General features: G+C 38.5%; 1 protein-coding gene across 16 annotated transcripts in view; it reads right to left on the bottom strand.

Annotated features, from left to right (window-relative positions):
- BCL2L13 (BCL2 like 13) overlaps positions 1-27,085 on the bottom strand; it is an 88,828-nt gene that overhangs the window by 23,814 nt on the left and 37,929 nt on the right. For 8 of the 16 annotated variants that reach the window (XM_049102516.1, XM_035706911.2, XM_035706894.2 and 5 more), the window contains one exon: positions 21,672-21,815. The exons of 3 other annotated variants lie outside the window; for them this stretch is intronic. In XM_049102516.1, the coding sequence (XP_048958473.1) occupies positions 21,672-21,815 (144 nt within the window). Of the gene's footprint in view, positions 1-1,634; positions 1,704-6,569; positions 6,652-21,671; positions 21,816-27,085 lie in introns of those variants that run through there. 5 more of the 16 variants (XM_035706910.2, XM_049102517.1, XM_049102512.1 and 2 more) reach the window with 2 other exon arrangements.

The raw sequence follows: 27,085 nt of genomic DNA, 5'->3' as shown, positions 1-27,085 counted from the left end.
ATAAATAAATAAAATCTTAAAAAAAAAAAAAAAAAAACCCCACAAAGGAGTAACTTGAAGTCACTCCCTTGAAGGGTTCAAAAACATAAAACCAACTATCAGAGTTTAATATGCACAAAGAACCAGAGAGCTAGACCTTTCTTTGAAAACAAAAAGAAAACAGAGGAAGCCAAGAGAGATTAAGTAACTTGCCCCAAGGTGTCTTAGCCTGAGAACTGCATGTCGGTAACAATGGATAAACCAAATGTGTACCAAGTGGCCTTCTCAGCATTTTACTGATATGAACCTAGTTAAATCTTATTATTATCCGTAATAAGCCATATTATTATTATTTCCATTTTAAAGATCAGGAAACAGAATCAACCAAAGAGGGCAACTGTTCAGTCACTGAACTGGATTTAAGCTCAGGCAGTTTACCTCCAGGGACCATGCTTTTATCAACTATGTTACACTAACTCTTAGGGAAGTCTCCAGATTGCCATATAGAGGTTTTCCCCTGAGTTTACAGCAAGAAATAAATAGAAAAGGTTATTCTTGTTGTTTTCTTCAAGCAAGTACACGAAGACATGCATGAAGCCCTTCCAAATAAAAAGGGAGAGAGAGAGAGAAGAAACTGAAATAAGGGGAGTATAAGGGGAGTATCTTTAAATAAATGTAAGATAAAATACAAATGTACTTTGGTTTTGGTGGTAGAACAAAATAAAAACAGCTTGCAGATCATTAAAAGAACCTTTTCAAAAATGTGCAGTACTGCTCTATTCTGCTTGTATTGACTGCATTTTGCTTCCCTTTTTGGGGGTTCACATCAGTTACAAATTATTCCACCACTTAAAGCAGTATTTTATCTTCAGGCTCAAGGCTGCTGACAAACTGAGCTCCTTTCCAGCTGAAGATGCTTTGGCAGAACTCCAAAGACCATATTTATTCCCTGGTAAACTCACCTTAGGGGACTCACCTCCCCTAAGATGTACCAACAAACCTTTATTATTACTTCTCAGCCTTTATACGATATCTATCTCTCAAGAATTCATTTTAAAAAATAAAAAGATAACTGCTCTTCTACATTCAGTCAAGCATATGCCTCTCAGATCACTATTAACCTAAAATGAGAAAATCCAAAGTAGGAAAGATATCCTACAGAATTTTCCACCAATTATGACAACCAAGACCCACAAAAAATATACTTTGGAATACAGTGCAGTGAATATTCACATTTGCATATAAAACATACAGGTTTCATGAAACAGTACTTAACCTCATTACACTAAAATTATTTCAGTTACAAAACCCACTTAGTGATTTTAGATCACAAACTATGTCACCTCCCAGAGTATAAAAATTCTGTTCTAACAAATTCTTACCTTAAAGTTCCCAAAAGATAACCTTCAAATATCCTTGATTATAAACAAAAACATTTTTTGTGGCTTTCTATTCTTAAAATATAAATGAGAAGTTTTAAGTCAGAGAAAAAAGGCAAAAACTAATTTTACTCAAAGTACTTAAATATTAAACATTATGGTAGACATCAGATGACATTTTCACCAATAATCTTGTATGTAATTTAAAACTCAATGTTTCATAGTAAGTATTTAATGTAGTACATAACATAGGAGAAAATAAGATTTAAGCCTTACCACGGTACTTGTGCTGCCCTTTTCAGGAGTCAGATTTACTTCTAATGTAGCAACATAATCCCAGGAAGTGAAAGACAGTGAAAAGAGGAGGGAGGGAACCAGGATGAGTCAGGGAGAATCATAATAGGACAACTAGGCTGTGCCCTAAGTGCGCTGCAGGGCAATTAAAAGACTCAAAGCACAAAGGAATCTTCAGACTCAGGAAGAGGAAAAAAAAATACACACTCTTAAAGACATATCTGAAAACCTGACATTTAAATATTTTCACAAAACACTGTTCTATCATTATTTTTGTGAGATGGCTATTCTTCCTGTTTTGTAATTGATAAAATTGAGGCTCAGAGAAGTTAAATGAATTCTCCCCCAAACACAAAGCTAATATTTGGTAGAGCTGAGGCCACAAATTGCCCTTGTGATTTCCAATCCTTGCAAACTCACCACTCTGCGGCAGAGTAAAAAATAAGGTGAAAAGAGAAAATAAACAAAAGCCCTATCTTCTAATTCTAATGCCAACGTAAACAAAAATAAATTCAGTTTTAGCTCTGAAAATCAGCTAATTGCTAATTACAGTTAAGATGTGTGTTCCTAATTGAATTTATTTCTAATTGCACCTCAAATAATCACTCCTTTCATCTTCTGACTACACTTGAACATATCTACTTGACAGCACAATAACATGCTACACATGATTATTTACAGTTTATAATTATATCTCCTCAGCCAGTTCTGAGCTCAAGAGTAGGGCCTGATTTTTTTTTTTTTAATATTTTATTTATTGGGACGCCTGGGTGGCTCAGCGATTGGGTGTCTGCCTTCGGCTCAGGGTGTGATCCTGGAGTCCTGGGATCGAGTCCCACATCAGGCTCCCTGCATGGAGCCTGCTTCTCCCTCTGCCTGGGTCTCTGCCTCTCTTTCTGTGTCTCTCATGAATAAGTAAATAAAATCTTTCTTTTTTTTTTTTTTAAAGATTTTATTTATTTATTCATGAGAGACACAGAGAGAGAGAGGCAGAAACATAGGCAGAGGGAGAAGAGGCAGGCTCCATGCAAGGAGCCTGATGTGGGACTCAATCTTGGGAATCCAGGATCAGGCCCTGAGCCGAAGACAGACACTCAACCGCTGAGCCACCCAGGCGTCCCTAGGGCCTGGATTTTATTCAACTTTTGTATACTTAAAATCTAGAATGGTGCCTACCATAACATATGCAATCAAACAAGGTTTACTGCACAGTAAAAATTAATCTCTGAAGGGCTTAAACAGCATTACAGAAATTAATCTTCACAAACTCCTTATAAAATGGGCACTCAATGATTTCCTTAGAAACTAGAGTTTATAAATAATATGAAGAATATTCAAGAAAATGATTCAGGGATCCCTGGGTGGCGCAGCGGTTTAGCGCCTGCCTTTGGCCCAGGGCGCGATCCTGGAGACCCGGGATCGAATCCCACGTCGGGCTCCCGGTGCATAGAGCCTGCTTCTCCCTCTGCCTATGTCTCTGCCTCTCTCTCTCTCTGTGACTATCATAAATAAATAAAAATTAAAAAAAAAAAAAAAAGAAAATGATTCATCTAAGGCCATACATTTAGACAGAAATAAACACCTCTAAGCCATTCTCCTCCTCGAGGAAAACCAAGAGAAAGAACAGGAGTTGGTGATGTGTATGAGCACTGCTCCACAGAACAGGCGCCCCAGCCTCTATATTCCATATAGATATTTCAAAGGAATTATACAAATGTATTTCACCCTCACATGATGGTGAGTCTCAGTAATAAGAAATGATTAGAGACGACTAAGCATCTTTTACATCTAAGGTACAAAAATTGTAACCATAGGACTTATGAGTCTGAAGAATCATGTCCATGGATAAAGTAACTAAAAACGAAATGAGATAAATCCTTGTCAAGTGTCAGCTTGAGGTCATTTTAACTTGTGGTTTGGGAAGCATGTAAGAAGCCTCCAAGTTGCCACTGCACCCTAACAACCACGAGTAAAGCTGCACAAACAGAAATCAGTAACTTCTCTTAGATCGTAAGAGAAGTGAGGTCATTGGCAAACTGCGGCCCCCAGGACCAGACTGACCGACAGGCAATACAGAGGATTACAACTTTACTAGAATACAAAATCAAAAGAGGCAACCACCCAGGAATCAGCGCTCAGGTAGGAGAACTGGAAGTGATGGATCACTGGAGTTTGGTAAGGACAAAACCGAGAGAGAAAACTTTGGAGGGACTTCTGGTTCTGATTCCACATGATTCCACTTGAAGTCGCCACTTCACCCTAACAAGTAAGAAACTGAACTAACTGAAAAATCCACAACTATTTTAGAATCTGTAAGATAGGTGATGGCATGGGGCAAACTGCTGCCCTCAGGACTGAGAGACAGACAGGCAGACATGGGGAGTCACAGCTTACCAGTGTGGGGACGAGCACTGAGGGAGGGAGACCTAAACCCAAGTGATGAACTATGCAGGCTCAGTATGGCCAATATGGAGTTTTTAACTCTAGGATACCCCATCATAGAAAGACCCCTATAATTTTGTGAGATTTACCTCCAGGAGCTCAACCCAGGGCTCTCAAAAAATACCAGAGGAAAAGCCCCTCGTGCTTCTGGAAAGGCGAGGAAAATAAACCATTCTGAAATACATCAGGGCACTCACTGTTTTTCTTAACAAGGACTGCCCTCCAGAGAAACTAATCAGAGCCTAACCAACACAGGGGTTGAGAAATACCCAGCTCAGCTCACACTAGCCATCTCACTCCACCTAACAGGAGAAGGAAAAACTGAGAAACACGTATGAAGTTCACAGTGCAGAGGCCATAGGCTCCGTAAAAAGAGTGACCTAATCATAGGGCTATACAATTTTCCTCTTTCCCCCAAGGCTTCTTCTTCTTTTAAAAGATTTTATTTTATTCATTTGCAAGAGAGAGAACACAAGCAGGGGAAGCAGCAGAGGGAGAAGCAGGCTCCTCGCTGAGCATGGAACCCAACACAGGGCTCGATCCCAGGATCCTGGCATCATGACCTGAGCCAAAGGCAGATACTTAATTGACTGAGCCACCGGGGCACATCCCCTCCCAACATGGCTTCTTTATAGCAGCTCCTTTTACCCAGTACACCATGTCCAGCTATCAAGAAGAAATTACAAGGCATGTCTAAAGGCAAAAAACACAGTTTGAAGAGACGGAGCAAAAGCATCAGAACCAGACATTGAAGATGTTGAAATTATCACACGTAATTTTTTTTTTAAGATTTTATTCATTTATTCATGAGAGACACACAGAGAGAGGCAGAGACATAGGCTGGGGAAGAAGCAGGCTTCCAGAAGGGAGCCTGATATGGGACTCGATCCCAGGACCCCAGGATCACGCCCAGAGCCAAAGGCAGATGCTCAACTGCTGAGCCACCCAGGCGTCCCTATCACACAAAGAATTTAAAGCAATTATGATGAATAAGCTAAGGACTCCTATGGGTAAAGTAGAGAGCATGCTGGAATAGATGGGCAACGTAAGTAGAGAGATACAAATACTAAGAAAGAACCATGAGATCAAAAAGATCTATGACAGAAATGAAGAATACCTATGATGGACTTATTATTAGACTAGATATGGATAAGGGAAGAATCTCTGAGCTTGAGTAGATCTCAATAGAAACATCCAAAACTGGGCAGCCCGGTGGCTCAGCGATTTAGTGCCACCTTCAGCCCAGGGCGTGATCCTGGAGACCAGGGATCGAGTCCAACGTCGGGCTTCCTGCATGGAGCCTGCTTCTCCCTCTGCCTGTGTCTCTGCCTCTCTCTCTCTCTATGTGTCTCTCACGAATAAATAAATAAAAATTTTAAAAAATTATAAAAGAAGCATCCAAAACTGAAAAGTAAAGACAACAAAAACAGGAAAAAAAGAACAGGCTATCCAAGGACTGCAGAACAACTACAGAAAGTGTAACATACACGTAATTGGAATACAGAAAGGAAAAGAAAGAAAGGAACACGAGAAATATTTAAAAGAATAATGAATGAGAGGAGGGCACCTGGGTGGCTCAGTGGTTGAGCATTTGCCTTCAGCTCAGGTTGTGATCCTGGGTCCTGGGATCGACTACCGCATTGAGCTCCCTGCATGGAGCCTGCTTCTCCCTCTGTCTGTCTGTCTCTCTCTCTCTCTGTCTCTCATGAATAAATAAATAAAATCTTAAAAAAAAAATGACCAAGAGCTTCCTCAAATTAATGTCAGACACCAAACATAGTTTCAGGAAGCTCAGAGAACATCAAGTAGAATAAATGTGAAAAAAACAAACAAACAAAAAAAAAACCTATACCTAGGCATATCATTTTCAAACTACAAAAAAGTCAGAGATAAAAAAAATCTTAAGCCAGAGTTAAAAGCATCTTACCAATAAAAGAACAAATATAAGAATTATATTGAACTTTTCCTCAGAAACCATGCAAGCAAGAACAGAGTGAACTAAAATATTTAAAGTGTTGAGAAAAAAAATCCCCACCAATTTAGACTTCTGTGCATGTGAAATTATCCCTCAAAAATGAAGGACAAGCAAAAATCTCAGACAAGCAAAAACTGAGGAAATGTGTTATTAGTAGACTTGCCTTGCAAGCAATGTTAAAAGAGTCTCAGAGTCTCACTAGAGAAGGAAAACAATATGTCAGAAACTTGGATCTCCATTAAGAAAGGAAGAGCATCAGAGGGATAAGTGAAAGTAAAATAAAAATGTTTATTTTTCTTATTCTTAATTGATATACCTCATAATAGGTTGTTCAAAAAGATAATAGCAACTCAATTATGTATGCTTACATATATAGCATATATATGCACGTACATATATATACATACATACGCATGCTTATATAAGTGAAATAAGTGACAGCATTGACACAGAGATGAGAGAGAGGAATTAAGATTATTTTGTTATGATAAGGTACTCACATTACTCATGAAGCAGCACAGTGTTATTTGAAAGTGAACTTGGATTAGTTGTAAATGTATATTGCAAACTCTGGGGCAAGCACTAAAAAAAGTAAAAAGAGAAATGTAATGGATATGTTAAGAAAGGAAAGAATATGGAATCATATCACATGCTTAATTAAAACCACAAAAGGCAGAAAAAGAGTGGAAGACAAAATAGGAATAAAGAATAAGGGCAACAAGTGGAAAACACTTTTAACGAATATGACAGATATTAATCCAATTATCAATAATCACTTTGACCATCAATAATCTAAATGTACCAATTAAAAGACAGAGCTTGTCAGATTGGATGAAAAAACAAGACCCAACAAGTGTTGTCTATAAGAAACTCTAAATATAAAGGGGTGCCTAGCTGGCTCAGTAGGTAGAGTATGCAACTCTTGATTTCAGGGTTTTAAGCTTGAGCCCCACATTGGGTGGAGAGATTACTTAAAAAATAAAATCTTAAAAAAAAAAAAAAAGTGAGACTACCTCTACCTATTAATTTAAACCGAGCAGACTTCAGAGTAAGAAAAGTTATTAGGAACAAAGAGGCACATTCCATAATGATAAAGGGGTTAAACATCCAAAAAGACATAATAATCTTTAATGTGCATACAACTAACAACAGAGTGTTAAATTATAGGAGACAAAAACTGATAGAAATGCAAGGAGAAATGAATGAATCCACTATTATAACTAGAGACTTCAACACTCTTCCATTAGAAATGGATCCAACAGGCAGAAAGTCACTAATGACATAGTTAAATTCAACAATACCAGCAATTAATTGGATACAACGGGCATCTATAAACTACCTCATCCAATAATAGCAGAATACACATTCCTCCCAAGCTCACATGGAATACTCACCGAGACCACATTCTGGGACATGAAACACACCTTTATGAATTTAAAAGAATAGAAATCATACAATGTCTATGCTCAGACCACAGTGGGATACAACTAAAAATCAGCAATGAAGATAGTTGGGAAATTCCAAAATACTTGGTTATTAAATTAAATAGTCTGAATAATATCTGGGTCAGAGAATAAATCTCAAGAGAAATTTTAGAATATTTTGAACTAAATGAAAATGAAAACATAACTTACAGGCAGCCCAGGTGGCTCAGCGGTTTAGCGCCACCTTCAGCCCAGGGTGTGATCCTGGGGACCCGGGATCAAGTCCCACGTCAGGCTCCCTGGATGGAGCCTGCTTCTCCCTCTGCCTGCATCTCTGTTTCTGTGTGTGTGTGTGTGTCTCATCAATAAATAAATAAAATCTTTAAAAAAAAAAAAAAGAAAACACAACTTACTAAACTTTGTATCAGGCAGTAAAAGCAATGCTTAGAGGGAAATTTATAGCATTAAGTATTAAATGCATATAGTAGAAAAGAAAGATTTTTTTTTTTTTTAAGATTTTATTGGGCAGCCTGGGTGGCTCAGTGGTTTAGCGCTGCCTTCAGCCCGGGGTGTGATCCTGGAGACCCAGGATCGAGTCCCACATCAGGCTCCCTGCATGGAGCCTGCCTCTCCCTCTGCCTGTGTCTCTGCCTGTCTCTCTCTCCTCTCTCCTCTCTGTGTTTCTCATGAATAAATAAAATAAAGATTTTATGCAGGGAGCCCGATGTGGGACTCGATCCTGGGTCTCCAGGATCACACCCTAGGCTGAAGGTGGCACTACACCGGTGAGCCATCTGGGGTGCCCCAAAAAGACCTAAAATCAATCATCTAAACTTCCAACTTAGGAAACTCGAAAAGGAAGAGGCAATTGAATCCAAAGTAAACAGAAGAAAAGAAAAATAACAGAAATCAATGAAATTGAATATAGGAAATCAACAGAGAAAATCAATAAACCCAAAAGCTGATTTTTTAAGAAGATCAATAAATTCAATAGGAAAAAAGAGAAAACACAAATTATTAAAATCAAAAATGAAAGATGGGACACCACTATAGATCCCATGGACTTTAAAAGAATAATAAAGGAATATTGTACTCCATAATCACAAATTTGAAAACCTAGATGAGATGGATCCATTCTATAAAAACATAATCTACCAAAACTCAGACAAGAAAAAACAAACTGAATAAGCCTATATCTATTAAAGAAATTGAATCAATAATCAATAACCTTCTAAAATAGAAAGCACAGAAATGCCTGGGTGGCTCAGTATCTGACTCTTGATCTCAGCTCAACTCTTGATCTCAGGGTCATGAGTTCAAGCCCCACAGAAAAACAAAGAAACAAAAAACAGAAAGTACAGAAAACACCAGGTTCAAGACAGGTTCACAGGTGAATTACACCAAACATTTAAGAAAGAAATTGTAGTAATTCTCTATAATCTCTTTCATTTGTTTTTTTTTTTTAATATTTTATTTATTTATTCATGAGATACACAGAGAGAGAGAGAGAGGCAGAGACATAGGCAGAGGGAGAAACAGGCTCCAGGCAGGGAGTCCAATATAGGACTCCATTTTGGGACTCCAGGATCATGCCCTGAGTCAAAGGCAGATGCTCAACTGCTGAGCCACTCAGGCGTCCCTGCTTTTCAACATTGTACTGGAAGTCCTAGCTAATGCAGTAAGACAAGGAAATAAAATGTATACAGACTGGGAAGGAGTTGTTTAAAAAAAAAAAAAAAAAAGACAACAGGTCCCAAACAGATTCACCTGAGCTAAACTCATGTCACCAACCAAGACTTAATACTTAACCTAACTGCAATTTCAACCTCCTTTAGGAAGGAATGTGATCGGGATCCCTGGGTGGCGCAGTGGTTTGGCGCCTGCCTTTGGCCCAGGGCACGATCCTGGAGATCCAGGATCGAATCCCACGTCGGGCTCCCGGTGCATGGAGCCTGCTTCTCCCTCTGCCTGTGTCTCTGCCTCTCTCTCTCTGTGACTATCATAAATAATAAATAAAAAAAAATTAAAAAAAAAAAAAAAAAGGAAGGAATGTGATCTTAACCAGTCAGTCTGGAATTTCCTAGTCAGTACTGGTAAGGTTCCTTTCATTGCCCTAAAAAAAGGTGACCTAGCCTGAAATAATCCTTTCTTTTGTTTATGATTTCCTTGTCCCACCTCCTTTCTATCTTTAAAAACTTTTCTTTTTCTGCAGCTCTTTGGAGCTCCTTTCTATTTGCTAGATGGGATGCTGCATGATTCATGAATCACTGAATAAAGCCAATTAGATCATTAAATTTAATTTAATCTTTGAATTTCTGTTATTTTACAGAAGAAATAAAATGGTCTTGTTCACAAATGACACAATCATCTATGTAATGAAAACCCAAAAGAATCCACAAAAATAACCTAAAACTAATAAGCAATGATAGCAAGATTGCAGAATACAAGGTTAATATACAAAAGTCAATCGCTTTCTTATATATTAGCAATGAACAAGTGGAACTTGAAATTAAATATAACAAAATGGGTACAAGATTTACATGAGAGAAACTATAAAACTCCAATAAAAGAAATAAAAAACTAAATAGAGATATTCCATGTCATGGATATAAAGACTCAATATGGTTAAGATGTCAGTTCTTCCCAACTTCATCTATGATTCAATGCAATCCCAATTAAACTCTCAGCAAATATTGATAAACTGATTCTAAAGTTTATATGGAGGGACTCCTGGATGGCTCAGCAGTTGAGCATCTGCCTTCAGCTCAGGACATGCTCCCAAGGTTCCAGGATTGAGCCCCACGTTGGAGTCCGGAATGGAGCCTGCTTCTCCTCCCTCTGCCTATGTCTCTGCCTCTATGTCTCTCATGAATAAATAAATAAAATATTTTTTAAAATAAATAAATAAAGTTTATATGGAGAAGCAAAAGACCAGGAATAACCAACACAATATGAAGAACAGAGTTGGAGCACTGACACCATCTAACTTCAAGACTTATATAAAGCTAGAGTAATCAAGACAGCATGGTATTGGTGAAAGAACAGACAAATAGATCAGTGGAACAGAATAGAGAGCCCAGAAACAGACCCACTTAAACACAGTCAACTGATTCTTGAGAATGGAGCAAAGGCAAACAATGGACAAAAAAGTTTTTTCAAACAATGGTGCTAGGACAATGCACAAAAACTAATCTAGACACAGACCTTATACCCTTTACATAAATTAACCTAAAATGGATCACATATTTTTTTTTCAGATTTTTTTTTAAAGATTTTATTTATTCATGAGAAACAGAGAGAGAGAGAGAGAGAGAGGCAGAGACACAGGCAGAGGGAGAAGCAGGCTCCACGCAGGAAGCCCGATGTGGGACTCGATCCCAGGTCTCCAGGATCAGGCCCTGGGCTGAAGGCAGTGCTAAACCGCTGGGCCAGCCGGGCTGCCCTGGATCACAGATTTTTTTTTTTTTTAAAGATTTATTTATTTATTTATGATAGACATAGAGAGAGAGAGACAGAGAGAGAGAGACAGAGAGAGAGAGAGAGGCAGAGACACAGGAGGAGAGAGAAGCAGGCTCCATGCCAGGAGCCCGACGTGGGACTCGATCCCGGGACTCCAGGATCGCGCCCTGGGCCAAAGGCAGGCGCTAAACCGCTAAGCCACCCAGGGATCCCCTGGATCACAGATCTTAATGTAAAACACAAAACTATAAAACTCCCAGTAAATAATATAGGAGAAAACCTAGATGAGCTTGGCCTTGGTGATGACTTTTTAGATACAACACTAAGACACAGTCAATGAAATAAATGACTCAGAAGCTGGACTTTATTAAGATTAAAAATGTCAGTCTATGACAATGTTGAAAGAATGTAAGCCACTGACTGGGAGAAAACAATTTCAAAAGACACATCTGAGGGGCACCTGGAGTGGCTCAGTCGGTTAAGCATCTGCCTTCAGCTAACGTTATGATCCCGGGATCCTAGGATCAAGCCTCACATCGGTCCCCCTGTTCAGTGTAGAGCCTGCTTCTCCCTCTCCCTCTGCTTGTCCCCTCTTTTTTTTTTTTTTTAAGATTTTTATTTATTCATAGAGACACAGCTAGAGAGAGAGAGGCAGAGACACAGGCAGACGGAGAAGCAGGCTCCATGCAGGGAGCCCGATGCGGGACTCGATCCCGGGTCTCCAGGATCATGCCCCAGGCTGCAGGTGGTGCAAAACCGCTGCGCCACCGGGGCTGCCCCTGCTTGTCCCCTCTGCTCTCTCTCTCTCTGACTCAAATAAATAAAATCTTAAAAAAAAAAAAAAAAAAAAGACACACCTGATAAAGGATTATTATCCAAAATATACAAAGAACTATTTAATAAGAAATCAACCTGATTTTAAAAATGGGCCAAACACCTTAGCCAATACCTCACCAAAGATGTACAGGGACACCTGGGTGGCTCAGTGGTGGAGCCTTGCCTTTGGCTCAGGGCATGATCCTGGGATTCTGGGATCGAGTCCCGCATCGGGCTCCCTGCATGGAGCCTGCTTCTCTCTCTGCCTGTGTCTCTGCCTCTCTCTCTGTGTCTCTCATGAATAAATAAAATCTTTTAAAACAACAAAAACGTACAAATGACAAATTAGCATATGAAAAGAAGCTCCACATCATATGACATCAGAGAAATGCAAATTAAAACAATGATGTGAAGTGGTGCAGCCACTCTTGTGAACTGGTGCAGCCACTCTGGAAAACTGTGTGGAGGTTCCTCAAAGAGTTAAAAATAGACCTGCCCTACGACCCAGCAATTGCACTGTTAGGGATTTACCCCAAAGATACAGATGCAATGAAACACCAGGACACCTGCACCCCGATGTTCATAGCAGCAATGTCCACAATAACCAAACTGTGGAAGGAGCCTCGGTGTCCATCGAAAGATGAATGGATAAAGAGGATGTGGTTTATGTATACAATGGAATATTACTCAGGCATTAGAAACGACAAATACCCACTATTTGCTTCAACATGGATGGAACTGGAGGGTATTATGCTGAGTGAAATAAGCCAATCAGAGAAGGACAAACATTATATGTTCTCATTCATTTGGGGAATATAAATAATAGTGGAAGGGAATATAAGGGAAGGGAGAAGAAATGTGTGGGAAATATCAGAAAGGGAAACAGAACATAAAGACTCCTAACTCTGGGAAACGAACTAGGCATGGTGGAAGGGGAGGAGGGCGGGGTGGGGTGGGGGTGAATGGGTGACGGGCACTGAGGGGGACACTTGACGGGATGAGCACTGGGTGTTATTCTGTATGTTGGCAAATTGAACACCAATAAAAAATAAATTTATTATAAAAAAATAAAAAATAAAACAATGAGATACCACTACACATCTAGTAAAATGGCCAAAATCTAACACCAACAACACCAAATGCTGGTGAGGCTATGAAGGAAAAAGAATACTCATTCACTGCCAGTGAGAATGCAAAATGATACAGCTTGGTAGTTTCTTACAAAACTAAACATACTGGGACGCCTGGGTGGCTCAGCAGTTTAGCACCTGCCTTGGGCCCAGGGCGTGATCCTGGAGACCTGGGATCAAGTCCCACATCGGGCTCCCTGCATGGAGCCTGCTTCTCCCTCTGCCTGTGCCTCTGCCTCTCTCTCTCCCTCTCTCTCTCTCCCCCTCTCCGTCTCTCATGAATAAATAAAATCTTAAAAAAAAACAAAAAACAAAAAACAAAAACTAAACATACTCTTACCAGACTGCACTCCTTGGTATTTATACAAAGAAGTTTAAAGCTCATGTCCACACAAAAACCTGCACACAGATGATTGTATCAGCTTAATTATAATCATCAAAACTTGGAAGCAATGAGATCTCCCTTCAGCAGGTGAATGGGTAAATAAACAGGTGATACATCGAGACAAAGGTGTGCTAAAAATCCAGGACTAAAAAGAGATGACCTATCACAAGCCATAAAATCAAGACATAAAAAAAAAAAAAAAAAAAAAAAAAAAAAAAAAAATCAAGACATAAAAAGAGGAAATTAAGTGAAAGAAGCCAGTCTGAAAAGGCTATATATCACATGGTCCCAACTATATAACATTCTGGAAAAGGAAAAATGATGGAGACAGTAAAAAAAATCAGTAGTTGTCAGAGGTAAGGTAGAAGAAGGGTCAAATAAGTGGAACACAAGATTTCTATAAAAGTGAAACTACTCTGTTTAATACTATAGTGGTGTATATAGGTCATCATAAATTTGTCCAAATTACAGAATATACACCAAGAGTAAACTGTAATTTAAACCATGGTCTTTGGGTAACAATGATGCATCCACATAAGTTCATCAGTTGTAACAAATGTACCTACCACTCTGGTAGGAGATGCTGTTAATGGGGAAGGCTATGCATGTGTGCAGGCAGGTAGTATATGAGAAATCTCTGTATCTTCCTTCGTTATTTCTAGGAACCTAAAACTGCTCTACAGTCTATTAAAAAAAATTCACACCAGTCACATACTTATAAGCCTCAAATAAGTGCTCTTCTCAATCCAGTACAATGGAAAAATCATCTCAAATATACTAAGACAAAAATGATCACTGAACATAAATCATAGAAAAAACAAAACTATCTGCAGAAATCCAAAAGGCATTTATGCCAGCCATTTCTTTTTATAATTCAGAGAACAAAATATTATTTTCCTCTCTGCATCTGCCCAGAGCCTTCATCCAACAGAGTATAGCTGCCATCACCTCCTCCTGCCTTTTGGTTTTCAAAACCAGTTCCAGTTTGACAGCTGAGCAGTTTGTTTTATCCTGACGTTGTGTTCAAGTGGCTGAAGACAAACACATTACCCATGGAAATCATACTTAGACTTTATATAACAGATATGCAACATCATGTAGACAAATTTTAAGACCTGTCAACAATGTTTAATACAAAGTACCTTAAAGATGATTCATGTTAAAAAAAAAAAAAAAAAAAGATGATTCATGTTGACACTTTGTATCAGAAGATATATTTTCACCAATTAGTCAAAAAAGCAATCTCTTGTTTTTTTTTTTGTTTTTTTTTTAATTTTTATTTATTTATGATAGTCACAGAGAGAGAGAGAGAGGCAGAGACACAGGCAGAGGGAGAAGCAGGCTCCATGCACCGGGAGCCTGACGTGGGATTCGATCCCGGGTCTCCAGGATTGCGCCCTGGGCCAAAGGCAGGCGCTAAACCGCTGCGCCACCCAGGGATCCCTCTTGGTTTTAAACACATGAAAAACTGTGTACTTAGACCTAAAAATGTGAAATACAGATTGGGCATTCAAAGTTAGAGATTAAAAACACATTAAAGGTATCCCTGGGTGGCGCAGCGGTTTAGCGCCTGCCTTTGGCCCAGGGTGCGATCCTGGAGACCCAGGATCGAATCCCACGTAGGGCTTCCGGTGCATGGAGCCTGCTTCTCCCTCTGCCTATGTCTCTGCCTCTCTCTCTCTCTCACTGTGTGCCTATCATAAATAAATAAAATAAAATAAAAACACATTAAAATCTTAAAAATTGGGCAGCCTCAGTGGCTCAGCGGTTTAGCGCCACCTTCAGCCCAGGGCGTGATCCTGGAGACCCAGGATCAAGTCCCACATTGGGCTCCCTGCATGGAGCCTGCTTCTTCCTCTGCCTGTGTCTCTGCTCCCCTCCCCCTTCCCCGAGTCTCTCATGAATAAATAAATAAAATCTTAAAAAAAATAAAATAAAATCTTAAAAATATTAACAAGCTAATTATTCCTATCGTTGTTCTTCTCTTTAGCACATACATTTCAGTTGAATAAAACAGATTCTTTCTCTGTAACAAATTATAATAACCAACAAACTTAAGATGTACTATATTATAATAAAACTGAAAATCGAGAAGGGAATGAATTACATTCCCTGTATTTTAATTCTTCCCTTGTTATAAAGCACCATGCAGGTGAGGAAGATTCTTGGGTGGAGCTACCATGAATACCAAAAGTGGCAATGAAAATGACAATGAGGAAAATGGGGGGCTGGTTCATGTACCTTCATCACCCTCCATCTACAGTGGAGACATGGAGGAGATTCTTTTGAATGCACAACATGAATCAGGACAGAGAAGTTCAAGGGGAAGTCCTTAGTGTGACAGTCCTTCCCCATAAAAAGATAGGCAGGTTATATGTTTAATGTAGAAATGCACAGCAGCACAGACCATAACTCTCAGTCAGAAGTTAGAAAAGAAAAGAAAGAAGTTGATGCTTTAAAGGAAAGTATAGACTGCATGTCTGACTGGTCCAGCAGGCCTGAAACCATCCTCCAGGGTTTCCACTTCAGTTTCCATTCTGTTTCTTGAATAGGAGGAAAAAGGAAACCAGGTAGAAAGGGAGTTTCTTTTCCCCCAAACACCATCAACAGATTATAATTTGGGCAACAATGCTATTGTCTACTTTTAGTGCCACCAGATTTAGAACTGCATAATTCATGGTATAAATCTTACTTTTGCAATATAATACCATGTCTTTCTTAAAACAAAATCAGGGAGCATCTGGGTGGCTCAGTTGGTAAGGCATCTGACTCTTGATTTCAGTTCAGGCCATAATCTCCACATCATGGGATCCAGCCCTGCATCGGACTCTGAGCTCAGCACAGAGTCAGCTTGTGAATCTCTCCCTTTCCCTCTACCCCTCCTGCCGTGCACGTGCATGCTCGCTCTCTCTCTAATAAATAAATAAATCTTAAAAACAAAAAGAACATAAACAAAAAGAACAAGGGGCACCTGGGTGGCTCATTCAGTTAAGCCTCCAACTCTTGGGATGCCTGGGTGGCTCAGTGGTTGAGCATCTGCCTTTGACTCAGGGCATGATCCTAGGGTCCTGGGATCAAGTCCCAATTCGGGCTCCCTGCCAGGGAGCCTGCTTCTCCCTCTACCTATGTCTCTGCCTCTTTCTGTGTGTCTCTCATGAATAAATAAATAAAATCTTAAAAAAAAAAAGCCTCCAACTCTTGATTTCAGTTCAAGCCCCATGGGGACTTTATGCTGGATGTAGAAGAGCCTGCTTGGGATTCTCTCTCTCCCTCTCCCCGTGCCCCTTACCCGCTCTCCCTCTCAGTCTCTAAAAAAAAAAAAAAAAAGGATAATAAATAAATAAAATAAAGTTAAAAAAAATGAAATCAGATTAGCAAATGATATAAAGGCTCTGTTATTTTGTTTTGTTTTTCTTTTTTTTTTTTTAATTTATTTATGATAGTCACAGAGAGAGAGAGAGAGGCAGAGACACAGGCAGAGGGAGAAGCAGGCTCCATGCACCGGGAGCCCGATGTGGGATTCGATCCCGGGTCTCCAGGATTGCGCCCTGGGCCAAAGGCAGGCGCCAAACCGCTGCGCCACCCAGGGATCCCCTGTTTTGTTTTTCAAGACAAAGGAAAGCTTCCCTAAGTTTGAATTTATAGTTATTAAAAAAAAAAAGAAAAGAGGAGCACTTTGCTAACTCAGTAGAGCATACAACTCTTGATGTTGGGGTCATAAGCTCAGGCTCCACCTTGGGGCTAGAGCTTACTTAAAAATACAAAAACAAAAACAAAGGACACATGAACACACAAATATGCCAGGCTATAAAAAACTATTTTAAGCCAAAAACTAGAAAGAAATGAAGAAATAATAACCAAAGTTAAAAGGGAGATAACAACTTCATACATTGTAAAGATTAAAAGAGAGAGAAAAAAAAAAAGATTAAAAGAGAGGTTTTTTTGTTTGTTTGTTTGTTTGTTTGTTTGTTTTTAAAGAAAGGCAGTCTGGGAGCACCTGGGTTGGTTAAGCATCTGCCTTTGGCTCAGGTAGTCCTGGGATCGAGCCCTGAGTCAGGCTCTCTGCTCAGTGGAGTCTGTTTCTCCCTCTGCCGATCCCCTCAGCTCATGCTCTGTCTCATAAATAAATAAATAAATAAATAAATAAATAAATAAATAAATAAATAAATAAATAAATGTTTAAAAAAAAAAAAGAAAGAAAAAGAAGAAATAAAGGCAGATTGCCACATGCAGCACCTCATCTGGATCTGTCTGGATTCTTAGAAGCTTGACTACCCTATGTTCTTCTATAAATGGACCAATAGAGCCTGTTTTGAGGTTGTAGCAGGGAAGTAAAACTACTCCTATACCTTTGATGGAAGAACAGTCCTCCTCTATCAGGGAAGGTTGTCCTCTTTGACCAAAGTTGTCCTCAAGAAGAATACACATGGAGTGCTGAAGGAGAAAGGATACCTGCTAGGCCAGCCAGATCAGTCAAATCAAACCTGGCAATCAGTGGGGTGACAGCTGTCATAGCCAGATCACCTTCATATCCAAAAGAGAGGATTTTTTTTTTTAAGAGAGGATATTTTTGAGACACTTAGAAATCTGAATGCTAACAGGATATCTAAGGATATGAAATCATTTTTAATTTTTTTGATGTAATAATGGTAGTGTGATTAAAAATAAAGAAAACCGGGCAGCCTGGGTGGCTCAGCAGTTTAGTGCCACCTTCGGCCCAGAGCATGATCCTGGAGACCCAGGATAGAGTCCCGCATTGGGCTCCCTGCATGGAGCCTGCATCTCCCTCTGCCTGTGTCTCTGCCTCTCTCTCTCCTTTCTGTATATTCTCATGAATAAATAAATAAAATCTTTAAAAAAATTAAAAATAAGAATTAAAAAAATAAAAATAAAAATAAAGAAAACCTTTATTAAAAAGAAAAAAAAAAAAAAAGAAAACCTTTATTTTTTAGTGATACATACTGAAAAAAAAAATTTTTTTTTTTACTTTTAAGTAGGCTCCATGCCCAGTGTAGAGGCTGATGAGGGGCCTGGACCCCTAACCCTGAGATCAACAACACCCAGGCCAAGATCAAGAGTCAGATGCTCAAAAAAAAAAAAAAAAAAAAAAGAAAGAAAGAAAGAAAGAAAAAAAACGGAGTCAGATGCTCAAGCAACTGAGCCACTCAGACACTCCTGGATTTTTATTTTATTTTATTTTTTATTTTTTAAAGATTTTTATTTATTTATTCATGAGAGACACAGAGAGAGAGAGAGGCAGAGACATAGGCAGAGGGAGAAGCAGGCTCCATGCAGGGAGCCCGACATGGGACTTGATCCTGGGACTCCAGAATCACGCTCTGGTCTGAAGGCAGGTGCTAAACCACTGAGCCACCCAGGGATTCCCCTGAATTTTTTTTATTTTATTTTATTTATTTATTTATTTTTAAAGATTTTATTTATTTATTCATAGAGGCACAGAGAGAGAGAGAGAGACAGAGACACAGGCAGAGGGAGAAGCAGGCTCCATGCAACAAGCCTGATGTGGGACTCGATCCCGGGTCTCCAGGACCACACCCTGGGCTGCAGGCGGCGCTAAACTGCTGGGCCACCAGGGCTGCCCTGAATTTTTTTTTTTTAATTCCAGTATACTAAATGTTCTATTAGGTTTAATTCCAGTATAATGTTACATTAGTTTAAGGTGTACAATATAGCGACTCAATTTTATATGGTACTCAGTGTTCATAAATTTATTCTTAATCTTCTTTACCTATTTTGCTCATCCCTCCATTTACCTTCCCTACCTACTGAAATATTTTTTAAATATTTTATTTATGTATTTGAGAGAGAGAGAGAGAGAAATAGCGAGAGGGACGCCTGGGTGGCTCAGCAGTTGAGTGTCTGCCTTCGGCTCAGGGTGTGATCCTGGGATCTAGTCCCCCATTGGTCTCCCTGCATGGAGCCTGCTTCTCCCTCTGCCTATACCTCTGCCTCTCTCTCTGCCTCTCTTTCTGTCTCTCATGAATAAATAAATAAAATCTTAAAAAATAAAGAAAATAAATAAATAAATAGCGAGAGAGAGCACGAGCAGGGTGGGGCAGAGGGAAAGGGAGAAGGAGACTCTGCTGAGCATGGAGCCCAATGAGGGGCTCGATCTCAGGACCCGGGGATCATGACCCGAGCTGAGGGCAGATCCCCAACTAACTGAGCCACCTGGGCACCCCTATACTCAAATTTTTTTTTAATTTTTTTTTAATTTTTATTTATTTATGATAGTCACAGAGAGAGAGAGAGAGAGGCAGAGACACAGGCAGAGGGAGAAGCAGGCTCCATGCACCGGGAGCCTGATGTGGGATTCGATCCCGGGTCTCCAGGATCGCGCCCTGGGCCAAAGGCAGGCGCTAAACCACTGCGCCACCCAGGGATCCCTATACTCAAATTTTTATACATAAAATTGTATGATACCTGAATTTTGCTTCAAAATAATATTAAAAAGAGACATTACTAGGGTGTGAATAAAGCATAACTGGCAATGAGTCAGTAACTGTTGGGGCTAAGTGATAAAAGTCATTATAACTTTAAAACATTTTTATAAATCTAAGCCTATTACAAAGTAATCTTATTTTGGGATCCCTGGGTGGCTCAGTGGTTTAGTACCTGTCTTTGGCCCAGGGTGTGACCCTGGAGACCCGGGACTGAGTCCCACATCGGGCTCCCTGCATGGAGCCTGCTTCTCCCTCTGCCTGTGTCTCTGCCTCTCTCTGTGTCTCTCATGAATAAATAAATAAAATCTTTAAAAAAAGTAATCTTATTTTCATAAATGATTTTAAAAGTTAAGAAGTCTGACAATATTAAGTATTAGGGAAGATGAAGAACAACAAAAATTTTTATTTTTATTTATTTATTTTTAAATATTTTATTTATTTGAGAGACAGAGCGAGTGAGAGAGAGAGCGCATGAGCAGAGGTAGAGGGAAAAACAGGCTCCCGCTGAGCAGGGAGCTTGACGCAGGGCTCGATCCTAGGACCCTAGGACCATAACCTGAGCTGAAGGCAGACATTTAATGGACTGAGCCACCCAGGCACCCTCCAAAATTTTTATATTTTTATATACTGCTGACAGAGTATAAGTTGGAAGACCACTTTGGAAAACACCTTGGCATTATCTTGTGAACTGAACACATCTATACCCTTGGACTCAGAAGTTCTACTCCCAAGTATATCACCAGAGAACAGCAATGTCTATAAGAGCAAAAAGGTGAAAATGTCTACTGATATGATTATAGAGAAATAAGTTGTTACATATCTACACAATTGAATACCAAACACCAACCAATATATCAACCCAGATCATGTATTCTCAATGCCGATCATTTTGAGAGGGAAAATAGTTTGGTGAGATGGGGGAAATCTTACAATCACTTGTGGCCCACCCTTCAAACAGCACCAGTATGTACATAAATAGATTTCTATCTGCAGTATTAAAATTTCATGGGGGAGGAAGGAGATGATTAGGATAAAAATGTCTAAAAAGGATCCTAAAAAATAAATAAACAGGATTCCTAAGGGAGTGATATAAAAAAAATTTTTGAAAAAAAAAAAAAAATTTTGAGAAACAATGACCAAGGAGAGTCTCAAGAATAAACAACATTAGGGATCCCTGGGTGGCGCAGCGGTTTGGCGCCTGCCTTTGGCCCAGGGCGTGATCCTGGAGACCCGAGATCGAATCCCACGTCAGGCTCCCGGTGCATGGAGCCTGCTTCTCCCTCTGCCTGTGTCTCTGCCTCATTCTCTCTCTCTCTCTGTGACTATCACAAATAAATAAAAATTTAAAAAAAATTAAAAAAAAAAAAAAAAAGAATAAACAACATTGAGTGAAAAAAAAAAGAGTTTAGAAGAATACACACCGTATATTATTCACATAGAGCTCAGAACATATAAAATAATGTATTGTCTTGAGATACATATATATGTATGATTAAACTATAATAAAAAACCAAAACCCAAAACAGGAGTTATACTTGTGAAGTATGTAAGACCATGCTGAAATGTAGGAAGGGCATATGAAAAGATTCAAAAGTATTGGCTCTGTTCTTTCCTTCGACTGGAATGGCAAATATATAGGCATTCATTTTATTATTCCTTATCCTTTAATTATTTAAATATTTTTTGTTAGTACAAAATATTTCATAATTAGAACTAAGTAAAAGAACTATTTAAAAACACCTATCAATTTGCTGTAAGTAAAATCTTAATAGTGAAACCATATGAATAGTCTTGCCACTGATGATGCAATCAATGTTAGATAATATTAAATAATATTCATATTAAACCTATGTTGCTAAAAACAACCACAATGAGAAGCTTAACCTTTTTTTAAAGAAAAAAAAATATACATAACAGCTCATACCCAGCCACCTTGTTGAATGATGTACTCTGCTGCATAGTCCTCCAGATATGTTACACCAAACTGTAGCAATGCACTCAGAGGCTCTTGACCACGTCTTGTCAACTCCAAAAGCATTTGTTGTAGCAAAACCAGAGGCACCAAAATCTTCAATGCAAAGATGAGAGAGTAAAAAACAAACTGCAATTCTTATCATTCATTTTATGTGTTCAACTACTAGAAAATTATGACTTGGATGCAACATTATGGAATCTCATTTTTATTATAATAAAGGAATAAAATACTGACCCTTAACTATAATGTCTGTGAATAATATATGTAGATTTTATATCATAGGGTGGGAGAAATAATTATTTTATGAAAATAATTGGCTTGTGTATATGAAACATGTATAGAAAATTCACTGAAGGTTTTTTTTTTTTTTTGAAATGTTATTTATAATAGGGAAAGACTAGAAACAACACATCAGGGACTGGTTAAACAAATTTTGGCAACATATCATGTAGTTGTTAAAAAGAATTAGATTGTTTACTGCCCAATCACCAAGACATATTTTCAGTGAGGAAAGTGACAGGACAGTGTATATAATAATGGTAGTATTTGTGTTTAAAATACACATACACATACACACACACATTTGTATACTCATATAGTATCTCTGGAAAAATATACAAGAAACTGGTAATAGTGGTAGCCTAAGAAGAGAACAAAGTAATTGGCAACTGGGTGGGAAAAAATTTTCAATGTATACTTTTTTGGACTTACTGCATTTTGTATCATGTGCTTTTACTATCTATTTGAAAATAAGAACTTTCAGGGACACCTGGGTGGTTCAGTAGTTGAGCATCTGCCTTTGGCTCAGGTTATGATGCCAGGGTCCTGGGATCGAGTCCTGCATCGGGCTCCCAGAAGGGAGTCTGCTTCTCCCTCTGCCTATGTCTCTCTCTCTCTCTCTCTCTGTGTGGCTCATGAAAATATATAAAATCTTTAAAAAAAAAAAAGAAAAGAAAAGAAGAACTTTCGAAATTATCAGCTTTTATCTTATAAAACTTTAATATCTTTTATCTTATAAAAGTCACCAAAACCTAAATGGGGGGTGGGAGGGGTGGCGCCTGGGTGGCTCAGTCGGTTAAGCATCTGCCTTCATCTCTGGTCATGATCTCAGGGTCCTGGGATCCAGCCCCAGGTGGGGCTTCCTGCTCAGCAAGGAGTCTGCTCCTCCCCCTGCTTGTGCTCTATCTTTCCCTCAAATAAGTAAATAAATAAACAAATATAAAAACAAAACAAAACCTAAGGAGGTATTATTATCATTCTTAATAACCTTGTGGCTCAATATTTAAAAACTGTCAAAATTTATGACAGGGACACCTGAGAGTCCTTTGCCTTCCAGAAACAACTGCACATTGAAAAGAAGTAAGCATTTTCAACTAACCATCTGCATGCAATCTCTTTAGTCTAAAACATCAAGAGGTTTCCACATGCCTGGAAAAGGAAATGAAACCAATTCCAATTCCTTGTTACTGCCAAGGTAATAACTGAAGGATTACAAAATATTTGTGCAGGAGAGGACAAACAAAAAAGATAATGAGTTTAGAGTCTTACTAATATTATTGGCTTGTAAGTAAAAGCAGTCCTTAGGGAATCTGTATCAAAGTCTGAAAGAAAGAATGCAACAAACACGTATCTTCCATTTTTGATATTATAAAAGAACTCCAGTCCAAAATATATTTAAAAACGTTCTCAAAAACAAACAAACAAACAAACAAACAAAAAAACGTTCTCAACACGAACAGAGGGGTCTAGGCCTACAGAGAATATATTAGGCTTTCTTCATAATTAGAAAACCTGTCATACTATTAAAAACCAAAAAATCAAAAACAAAAAACCCTACCCCCAAAACATATCGTTCATCTACCCTCAGTATTCTTTCCTAGCAGGAGAGTAAGGTACAGCTTGTTGGTCAGTCCCGCTGACTCCTATCACAGTAATTTCAAAGGCCTAATTTCAAAACAATCTAATTTCCCATATTAATTTACTAATATGCAATATTTTAAAGTTATTCATGTTTAGCTCTATTACCTCTTAGGGAAATGAGTTGCAAACAGTTTTTTACTTGCTATCTAAAATAATACTTATTTTTATTTGTTCCAAATTTATCTCCTTCATGTATCAAAAAGTAGATGCCCGGGGCACCTGTGTGGCTCAGTGGTTGAGCATCTGTCTTGCACTCAGGGCAAGTGATCCCGGTGTTCTGATATGGAGTCCCACATCAGCTTCCCCGTGGGGAGCCTGCTTCTCCCTGGGCCTCTCTTTGTGTCTGTCATGAATACATAAATAAAATCTAAAAAAAAAAAAAGTAGATGCCATAGTTTTACTATATAATCATCTAGAGATAAATCTGTAATCCTCTTTCACGACCGTCTTAGTCTTTAATCATATTCCATCTCATTCACTATTTTCTTAGGCTGAAATTTACTAATCTTTTACCCTGTTCTTCATATGGCAATTCCTTTACTGCTTTGATCATGTAAGTTACCCCTTCCCAGATCTTCTCCATCTCAATTGTTATCTTTCTTGAAATGTTGTAACCAGAGTGCAGAAATTTCATTTTACAGAACTAACAAATTCTAATTGTAATATTCTTGGTGATATGTGTTCTGTCTCTTTTACTCATTTGACATTTATATTCAGGGACCTCTATGATGACATCCAGGCCCACTATCTTTTAAGTATAATTTAGACTGTCTATATAGTTAAACCCTTTGCCCTCTAATTTTTGTGATCACACATGAAACTTTGTAAGTTATTTCTAAAACTGATTCCATCAATTTGGCAGTGTACTATCCACAAGAATTTATCACCTTACACCAGATATTTTTTTGTACTCCCCCCCCCGCCAGTACTAGAAAAAAAAAAAAAAAAAAAAAAGCTTAAAAAAACAAAACAAAACAAAAAACTGGATCCCCAAGCATCCATTCCTAGAAGGTCCTCACTATTCATACTCCTAAGACTAAAAAGCAACAAGTCTTACTCTTTGAATTCCTCTCTGTAAGTCATTTCCTTACTGGATAATAGTAATCCCCACAACACATATAAATTACTTTTCTCTCCCACAACTTTTGTAAAGGAATGCTAAGTAATTTTGAGTAAGTATTCAAAAAGGAATACCTCCATTCATTGTCTCCCCATATTTACTATGTGGCACCTTCTTCCACTAAGTTAGACTTAGCACTATTATCCTATTATTAAAGAATGTATGAACTTGCTTGGTAAAAAAAATAAAGAATATTAACTTATAGCTCCGAGGATCTCCTCTCCAGTAGAATAGATATCTATGATGATAAAATACATATTTTGATCTATCATTTTACTATTTAGTAACTGTTTTATAACTTAACAATTGTAGTAAATGTCATAGCCCACAAATTTTATCTGTATTGATTGATTAGGTTTGAATGTTTGAGCATTATTTACTTCAAAATAAAATTTAAGACACAACCAGGCATTATTTATCACCCAGTGCTATGCAACAAGAAATATGGAACATTACCAATTAAGTATTCTTGCCAAAAAGATCAAACTTGAATATGATTAGGCTTCTAGATCTACCTGCCAATGAAAAGAAAAAATAGATACAGAGGAATATGACTGCAGTGATGCAGTCAATAAAATCCAGAAAGTAGGAAATTTTGGTACATATTTAAATTATTTTTCTAGGTATATACATTCCTACATTTAGACATGGACTTTTTTTTTTTTTGGACTTCTCTTTTTAAAGGATCATAATAGGGGATCCCTGGGTGGCGCAGCGGTTTGGCGCCTGCCTTTGGCCCAGGGCGCGATCCTGGAGACCCGGGATCGAATCCCACATCGGGCTCCCGGTGCATGGAGCCTGCTTCTCCCTCTGCCTGTGTCTCTGCCACTCTCTCTTTCTCTCTCTGTGACTATCATAAATAAATAAAAATTAAAAAATAAAAAATAAAAAAATAAAGGATCATAATATTAATGTTTGTGACCAGCTTTTTTCCCCAGTTGATTTGATTTGATTTGATTTGATTTGAGTATTCTAGGGGCACCTGGGTGGCACAGTGGTTGAGTGTCTGCTTTTGGCTCAGGTTGTGATCCTGGAGTCCTGGGATCGAGTCCCACATCAGGCTCCCTGAAGGGAGCCTGCTTCTCCTTCTGCCTATGTCTCTGCCTCTCTCCGTGTATCTCTCATGAATAAGTAAACAAAATATTTTTTTAAAAAGAGTATTCTACTAAGACACTTTCAGAATCCCTATACAGATAAACTGATACTCAGTTTATCCCTAATGTGGCATGCTCTGTGGACATTTTTTTTTTCCTCTTCTCTCGGATGCGTGTTTCATTAGAGCCTTATTTACCTACCAGACAGTCATATTCTTTTCAGCCCTAGAGAACTTAGTAAGAGAGGAATATTGGATTCAGCAGAGCAAGTAATATTCTGAATGGCATGCCGCATTTATGTGAGATATTTATTCAAGCCACAGCTTTGGCCCTTGGTTCAGATAAGGGACTAAAATGAAGCAAAGAATGGAAAAATCAGATGAGTGAAGAGAGATAATGAAATCTGGGGTTTATTCAGATTTTTTTTCCTTTAGGACGACCCTAGGATCGTGGGGAGGAGAACATACATAAAATAAGGGAAGAAGGCTAGTAATATTAGGTACCTAAACATGTGTTGTTTGATATCCTAAGAAATACATCATAACCAAGCTCATTTTTATTTATAAAATAAATATATTTCAATATCTAAATAAGGGTGTGTTTTTTTTATTCCAAGAAAGGAAATGAAACAAACTATTTTATTTTTTTAAAGGTTTTATTTATTTATTCAGAAGAGACACACAAAGAGAGGCAGAGACATAGGCAGAGGGAGAAGCAGGCTCCATGCAGGGAGCCCCGTGGGGACTCGATCCTGGGACTCCAGGATCACATCCTAGGCTGAGGCAGGCTCAACTGCTGAGCCACCCAGGTGTCCCGAAACAAACTTTTTAAATAACTTATTTGCAGCTAAATAACACAGTAAAACCCCATAACGGTGACTACTTTGTTTTATTTTTACCTGTCTAAAGAATTAGATTTATTTAAATGAAACGAAAATGTAGTTTAAGGCAGCAGCTTATTCTTTTTCTTACTTAAATATTTTATTTAAATTCAATTTGTCAATATATAGAATAGTGACTATTTTGGAACAAGTTCTCATCTGTTAAATCTAATGCAGGGATCCCTGGGTGGCGCAGTGGTTTGGCGCCTGCCTTTGGCCCAGGGCGCGATCCTGGAGACCCGGGATCGAATCCCACATCAGGCTCCCGGTGTATGGAGCCTGCTTTTCCCTCTGCCTGTGTCTCTGCCTCTCTCTCTCTCTCTGTGACTATCATAAATAAAAAATAAAT

The sequence above is a fragment of the Canis lupus genome, chromosome 27 (genome assembly GCF_003254725.2).
Source record: "Canis lupus dingo isolate Sandy chromosome 27, ASM325472v2, whole genome shotgun sequence".
Lineage (NCBI taxonomy): Eukaryota > Metazoa > Chordata > Mammalia > Carnivora > Canidae > Canis > Canis lupus.
The sequence above is the reverse complement of the archived record's forward strand: the minus strand, read 5'-3'. Positions and strand labels throughout refer to the sequence as shown.